The 8,105-nt window shown below is 35.7% G+C and overlaps 1 protein-coding gene across 1 annotated transcript; it reads left to right on the forward strand.

Moving 5' to 3' along the window:
- Positions 1–46: 46 nt before the first annotated feature.
- Positions 47–7,550, forward strand: LOC109036943 (heat shock 70 kDa protein 14). The gene is made up of 8 exons (XM_019051375.2): positions 47–263; positions 1,011–1,094; positions 2,176–2,419; positions 3,475–3,676; positions 4,182–4,343; positions 4,858–5,116; positions 6,450–6,671; positions 7,140–7,550. The coding sequence occupies exons 1-8, from the start codon at positions 198–200 to the stop codon at positions 7,434–7,436; spliced, it is 1,536 nt and encodes a 511-aa protein (XP_018906920.2). The 5' UTR covers positions 47–197; the 3' UTR covers positions 7,437–7,550.
- The last annotated feature ends 555 nt before the right edge of the window (positions 7,551–8,105 follow it).

The raw sequence follows: 8,105 nt of genomic DNA on the forward strand, positions 1-8,105 counted from the left end.
TTGTCAAAGACCGGCTCACCGTTTTGAATCAGCAATCAACATTGAGGTTAAAATTGCAGCGTGTGTTTTATTTACAACGTGCGTGAGTGACTTCTAGTTGTAAAATTTACTATTTCTACATTTTTGTCTGCATTTGAAGTTCTTAAGTCCATGTGGCTGCATTATAGCCAATCTATGTGCTGTAAAACCTCGTAGCTATGTCTCGATTTACAGTTTTCGGAATCTATGTTGGAAATACAAGCGCCAGCATTGCCATCTGCAAAGTAAGAATTTCTTTTTATGAATTTTTAATACTTTATGGTTTTTTATCTCTGTAATTAAACCTTGCTCAGTTATTCCTCCTCCGGAGATTCGGAAGAGTCAGTCGAATTTGGTCCCTAGCAAACGTAGATACTTTTGTCCAATGCTATTATCAGCCGAAAGTTGCATGAGCATGACGTTACTTTTCAGCGTTCCTTTATATTAGTGCAACCTATTTGAGCAACATCCTTAGCCATTCTGTAGGAAAACCGAGTTTATTAACCTTCTGCTATGCAATCAATACTGCTCTTCAAGCTTTAAATTAATGTTAATTAATTTCTAGGTTTTGAGCTGATCAAATTCCAAGCACTCTTGGAAGATAGCATTTCTCCTTGTATAAACCTTCTGTATGGAAATGAAATCAGCAGCAGTTATTTGGTTTTTCAGATTTTGATTAAATCTTCTTAGTTTCTTGTTTTTTCAATTTCAACCTCAGTATAAGTATGCACACTGTGCACCTAGGTAACAGCAGCCTCACTCCCAAAACTCCAGTCGTATCCGTTGTTGTCGCCGGACAGGGCTGGAAAATCAGAACTTTTCTGGATTTAAACCCATGCAAAATATCAACAATTTATTGCACAATCTGGCAACCTTGGTATTTGGTCCTTGGCTATATATTTTCCAGTTGAAGCTTGCACTAAATATAAGAATAATATGCTAGCGTTACCTAATACAATATTGAAAGTTAATTTTTTTTTCTGCTGTTGCAGGAGGATGGCAAAGTGGAAGTTTTGGCAAATGCTGCTGGTGAAAGATCAACGCCAGCTGTTGTTGCTGTCACTGAAAAAGAACAGGTTAGTACCCATATGCCGTAAATTCACGTCATATTGTTTCTTTTTTTAGGTAAGTATTTTTATTTTTTAAATTTGTTTTATTACACCTATCAATAAATTAATAATGTAAATTAAAAAAATAATACCAGTATCTGAAGCGTCATGTGGGCGAATAGTGAATGTTGAGTGTCAGGGGTTTCGAAAAAATTGCGCTTGACATTTTCCAAGCTTTGCACTTTGTCACCCCTAGATCTAAGAGGACTCCGATAAGATTTTCTCTTGAAGAGTAACTCCTCTGAAAGATATGTCTTTGATGATGTATTTACTTAGGTGCAAAATTAAGTAAGTCACAGTGATTTCCAAAAGAAAGGAACATCCGCTGTTTTTACGGATAACACTTCTTTTGCAATGAAGACTTGTTCGTGAGAGAGCTTGTGGAACAAAACTTTACTGAAATTCACACAAAAATGCAAAATGGTCAATGTTTAGTAAAATTCAAAATAAGATACCAAATGTTTGGCAACTCCCTCAGGAAATACGAACAAATTGCTGTAACTTTTTGGAGCAAACATGTAAACGCTCACTCATCATTTCTGAATCAAATCATTTTCCAATTTACACAAGACCTGTCACCAATGTCAAATATATAACCAACAGATGTTGACATTCGCTATCTTTTGGTGCTCTTAATGATTTTTTCCTCAACCATTTATTGCTGAAAAATTGAAAAGTATGAAACTTTACACATACCTACTCCTAAAAGATGGAGGATTTGAAAAAGATATTTTTGCCAATAATAGTGGCTGTTGCCATTTACAGCTAGTGCTTCATTCATTCATCTATTATTCTGAGATATTTATTCTATTAATCTATATTGCTCTGCCAAAAATCTAGATCTTTGCTAAGCTGGAGTACCCAGTCTTTATGACAAATTTATAATTTTAACAACCTATCTGTTTATGCAAGCTCAGTAAAAATATAAACTTTCTTTTCCATCTGAAAATGATTTATCAACAATTCACTAATACAATTGCATGAACTTAATTTGATTTGATACCATGATGAAATTTGATCAAAATACCAACCCTTCATTTTTTTCCAGATTGTTGGAAATGCTGCCAAGTCTAGCATGATAACTCAAACAAATGCTGGCACAATAATTACGAACAATAAGCTGTTAATGGATCTTAGTTTGGATGAAAGCGATCTGGAGTCGATCATTACAAAGAATCCATGCACAATTATACAGAAATCCAACCACGTTGCATATGAAATTAATTTTGGAAATAAAACAAAAACATTTACGCCCGCAATGATTAACACCAGTATTTACTCTCTTCTGTACAGTAAGTTATTTTCAAACTACAACAACAACAACTAAATTTTGACTTAGTGAAGATTTTAATGAGGTACCTGATAGCAGAGATGGACCTTTACTGAAAAGGCCTTAGCAAGGAAAGCAAACAGGTTATTGCTCGGTAATTTTTTTTATTTTATGTTCTCTGTATTCCTCTCAAGACAATAGACTGTAAAATTGGACCTTGCTGTGTGTTAATTTCAATGGAAACAAGGCTGAGAAGTGAATTTTTCAGCACTTCAATATGCGTTCATAGTAGAATTGTTGCAACAACAAAGGATTCAGGACAAAAATGAACCCTTCCTGCTCCCATAAGACAGGACAAACAAGTCAAGTTTGTGGCCAAATTTTCTGAAAGCAATTTTAAAATGATGTATGCAAGTTCTCTAAATAAATGTTTTCCTTAAAGGGGACGGCAACCTTAAAAACAAGTTTGGTTAAATCGGCAAAGAAAAGTGTGCAATGAGCGATGGCAAAATCTGTTTGCGAATATCTACATTCGTTGAACCGCTATCGAGAAAAAACAGCCGAGCGCGTGACATCATGAGCTCCGTCTTGCATTTCGCAGTCTGCACTCTGCACTCCGTCCTAAGTGTCAAGTAGCCTACGTGTATTTGTTACAAGTTATTAGTTCCCCCGGAGCTCGCTCGTTTCTAGCTGACTCTTTTTTCTTCTTTGCTAAGGTGTGACTATTAAGGCGACTTCGTGGCACCAGACAGTGAATGCGCCAGACTTCGAGTTGTGTGTGTGTGAACGGCAGTCGCACCGGGAGCGCATGACGTCACCAGTCAGACTTACAATCTTTCATATTTGCCGAATTTGCGAATTTTTCATTTGGGACAGAGCCATTTTGCTTCATATACCTTCCCACTTGAATTTTTAATACTATCTCATTTTCGATTCTAGGGTTGCCATCCCCTTTAATGTCTCTTGAATGTACCACCATAAACAATCCTATTATTTTTTCCCCAATTTATTTAGCTGTATGTGGCTTCAGCTTCATCTCTTAATAATCAACCTTTTTTTCATATTTTTTATTTTCAGACATAGCAAAAAGTGCAATTCATGGAGAGTGCGATGAAATATGTTGTGTACTAGTTGTTCCCACCTACTATTCTGCTGAAAGTCGTCAGTATATCAAACAATCTGCTATAGAAGCTGGGTGGAAAGTACTTCAGATTGTGAATCAGCCAAGTGTGGCACCACTAGCGTATCACTCTTTCAAAGAAGCCTCTCCGGAAACTAAGTAAGTTCTGCGATCAGATTTTTTACTAAACTTCATAACTCTCATTTGCCTATCCTTATCCCAGATCTTTCAAATTTCACTCTGCACTGGAGCGCAATGAATGCACTGGCTTTAAATTTACATAACACTCCACGTAGAAAGTAAAAGATTTTGGCAGTGACCAAATTTCATAATTATTTGACATGATATCCTTTACAGCCTCCTGAGCACCATGAGTTTTTACCAGGGTGGTCACAGTCAAAGAAAACCGGAAAATTTCAGGGTATTTGCAAAAAGTCAGGGAAAATTACTTAAGTAAGAAAAATTATTAAGACGCCTTTAAATCATTTCTAGAATGGGTTTGATGAACAACACATTTTTCTGTGTAGGGTTCTTCAACACTTGAAATCATTTCTAGAATGGGTTTGATGAACAACACATTTTTCTGTGTAGGGTTCTTCAACACTTGAGCCAACATTTTTTATTTTTCTGCTGATTCATTAAAATCTATGATTTATTTTTTCAGGTATATCTGTGTGTATCGTGTTGGTGGTGTGAGTTGTGATGCTGCTATCCTTCGGCTGAGAAATGGTTTTATTCAGATTTTAGCTTCAGAAACCAACTTTGATATAGGAGGTCATGAGCTGGTTTCTAAACTAATCCAATGTTTTTGTGAAGAAATGAAAAGGTATAAAAACTAGTCCCTCCCTTCTTTCCCGCATAAGAAGTTAGGCTCATTATTAAGCATCATTAAGTAATTTTTGCAAAATTTGGCACCCATGGAAAGAAAAACTTCATGCAGACAGCATGATGAGATAAAAATATTCTAAAAATATTGATGCCGGAGTTATTTACTATAAATGATTGACTCTACCGTATCCTAAATATCTAGTTGAAAGTGGCTTATTCAAGTTTTACATCACTGGAAGGCTTCTTTCTATTAGACAATTTTTAGCCCCAAACATTGTTTATCATGACTTGGAACGCCTTTTCCTCAAAACCATGCTTTTTGAATTGAGTATTTCAGTCTATCATAACTGCATTTTGGTTTTACAGCTTTGTACTTTTTTTGAGCAGAGATATCTGTAAAACCTTCCTGGGTGCAATGTGCCTGTTAACTCAAATTCGATTTTCGATTGGGCAGTTGCGAGTATCAAATCAACTATGTAATGATCTTTCCTTTACTTTATTTTGTGTTTCAGGAAGTACAAAGTCGATCCAAACGAAAGCAAGCGATCAATCAGGAAATTGCGTTCAGCAGCAGAAACATGTATCAAAGTATTGTCTACCCTCAGCTCCGCAAGTGTCTCTGTAGACTCTTTATTTGAAGGAATAGATTTCAATTACCAAATGTCTAGAGCTAGGTTTGAATCTCTTATCCCATCGTTGTTTGGTCCCTTAGATGCGCCAATCAATGATGCTTTGCAGTCAGCACAATTGCAGGCCACAGATATCAATGAGGTAATTAAATTGAAGTAGAGTACATTAAAGGAAAAAAAAAAAAGACCTCATCAAACTCTGGAAAAAGAAGAGACAAGGTTAAAATTTTACTTTTTTCTGAAAAAGTCACTTATTCAAAATTATAGCTCTATAGTGCTATTTTAGCAGCCCGCCGAGCGGCCGCTCAGTGGGCCTGTATTATTTTAAATAAGTGACTTTTTTGGAAGTATCCGTAATTTCTGAACTTGGCGACCTGTCAGAGTCCCTAAAAATGAATTTTGCACGGTTTGAACATTCAATCTGATTTAATAAAAGTCAAATCCGGCTTTTTAGCGCACGAAAATCGGCCGGCGCGCGTTGAGTGGAAACTTCAATTGCTCATAAATCCGGAACCATTTGGTTCCCTAGCTTAATGAACCACTCGTTGGATGCGGAAAAAGACGAACAATTTAAAAAACTGGTTTTGGTTCAAACAAAAAACTGAGATCTTTGTAAGTTCTTTGCTCAAAAGAACTTTTCTAAACCCAAAAACTGGAAAAAAAGCACATATGTTAACTTAAAAATGTGATTTCGGGATTTTGACCTCTAAAATCCTAAAGTATGCAATTTTAAACACTTTTCCGTCCAAACCGGACCTTAATATCTTTCTTTGTTCGAGAGATATCAAGGTTCTTAGGTTTTGCCTTCCATCCCCCCAGCGCCTCCCCAAAATTTTTTGAGAGTCTGAAAATTTGGGAAAAGAAGCGCTCCAGTATGAGAAATCAATGGACAAAGTCTGAAGAAATTCCAGAGGGGGGCAAAAAAAGCCGTTTTTGCATCAGGCTCTTACTTTCGACAACTTACTAATGCTAAGGAAAATTGGTCGACACTTTTCCCCAATTTTTCAGAGAATTTTATTCGTAATCAGATTCAAAGTGTCTAAAAATCTCAATGAAAAATATGCATAACTTTCACTGATACAAATATTTTCTGTGAGAAAATTTTGCAACATTTGAATGATCACATAGCGTTCTTTCTTAGCATGGCAGTGTGGATAAAGTAAATAAATAATTGAATGATGCAATTCCATCCATGGATCATTTTTACATGAAACTAATTGGACTGCATTTTGCAATTTGGAACTATAAATTCTGGCCCGGTTTAAAAACAACGTATGTGCCATTAGTTTCCTTATGCACATACGTGTTTCTTCAAATGAGACAGAATTTTTAGCTCCAAATTGCAAAATGCAGTCCAATTGAAAGTTACACTCATTCTTTGCGGAAAATGTTCTCTTAAGTTCTTTACTTTATTAGGTAAAGTATTCTTGATTTCTCAGTTCATAAGATTGTTTTACTTTCATTGAATTTTTTAGGTCATATTATGTGGAGAACCGCTGAAAACTCCAAGATTACAATCTCACGTTAAAAGCCTCTTCCCGAATGCGGAAGTGCTATCCTCTATTAATCCAGACGAAGTTTTAGCCCGAGGTGCTGCACGTCAGGCTGGATTTATCACTGAGTTTTGCGATCTTCATAAGTCAATACCAGAGCCTGTAACGGACGTTACGTTCATTACGGAACCAATCACAGTTCAGGTATGTAATATAATTTTGTGTGTGAAAATCGTAGAAGCTTTTGATAAAGCAACCAAAGGACCCCGATGTTGACCTAACCCATGATACTTCAACAGGTTGACTTAGAAATCATCAGTAGCTCAAAGCCAAAGAATTTGGCTGTTTGACAATGTAAGAGCCGAGATGTTTGCAATGGGACATGGTAATTGTCATACGATTCGGCCCGGACATCACGCGAATTTTGATACTCATAGGCTCTGCTGATACAAACACCTTTAATTATCATTGAGGTTCAACTAGATTTAATTGGGACACTAACAATAGGATCGCTCTTTTTATGATAATTTACAAAACCAGTTTGCGGGACATTCCAGGTTTGTTCGTTTCTCCTCAAGGAAATTTCAGAAATTTTAATGGAATTGCACTAGAATTAGTGTAGTGTATATTGGTGTAATCCCTTTAAATAAATGTATTTTTATGTTTTTCCAGATTCAGAGTTCAAACAACGAGGAAATAGTTTTTGAAAAATTCTCATCGCTGCCTATTTCCAAAACTGTTCACCTTAAAGATAACAAATCTGAAATAATAGTCACTGCTGCCCAGTCTTGCTCTGCTGAATCTAAACTGAACGGAAAGGTCACTATACCTAGCTCTAAAGATTCTTCTGATCTATACTTAGACGTCGAGATCAATGCAGAACAAGCCATAGAGATTCACTTGCTAAATAAAGAAATGGAAGAATTACAAATGTACACAATGGATTTAGTTGCAGTCCCAGCATCTTGACGAAGTTTGATGTTTACCCTTAATTATTTTATTTATTAAATTCTGTTACCTAATTTTCGCTTCAAATCTGTGGATAAGTTTTAATACTGACATCATAGAACACTCAAAAACTAACGATTTTTTTTTTTTTTTTTTTGAATAATCTATGTGTGAAATGCAACAGTACACTCTTGCCATTTTGACCATTTTCTCTTGAATCTTCACTCGGTCAAATAATTATTTCACCGTATCAAATGTTATGCTCTAACAATTATGTCCTCGTGCCAAAAAAAATACCTTATAAATAAATTTTTTGGCAAATACTTCATCGAACAAAAATCAATAAAGAATCATTCAATCGATTTTTTTTTTTAGAAGAAAAAAAGAAAAGCAATGTTGTAAATATGCCACATTGCACTGTTGCAGCATTTCAAATACTTAGTTTTGCCTTTCATGCCATCAGAGAAAAGGCTTATACTGAGAACTCTGTTTCCATCTTCATTCATTATCATCGAGTCATTCATGCTACTTCCTGGCTGTGCCATATTCTAGATAATTTATTGCTGGACCTGCATATAGCCTGAATTTCCACTTGCAATGAGTTAAAACTTGCTGAAATGGGCTGTGGGTAGCATTGACGGAATATAGTTGACTTGACAAGTTAAAACTGATTAAGCATAATTTCATAAC

The sequence above is a fragment of the Bemisia tabaci genome, chromosome 6 (assembly GCF_918797505.1).
Source record: "Bemisia tabaci chromosome 6, PGI_BMITA_v3".
Classification (NCBI taxonomy): Eukaryota; Metazoa; Arthropoda; class Insecta; order Hemiptera; family Aleyrodidae; genus Bemisia; species Bemisia tabaci.

Bases quoted from the DNA above. Each gene is read 5' to 3' on its own strand.
- LOC109036943 (XM_019051375.2), top strand. From the start codon at position 198: ATGTCTCGATTTACAGTTTTCGGAATCTATGTTGGAAATACAAGCGCC. The intron at 1,095-2,175 runs GTTAGTACCCAT...ATTTTTTTCCAG, and splicing joins CTGTCACTGAAAAAGAACAG to ATTGTTGGAAATGCTGCCAA. The intron at 6,672-7,139 runs GTATGTAATATA...ATGTTTTTCCAG, and splicing joins CGGAACCAATCACAGTTCAG to ATTCAGAGTTCAAACAACGA.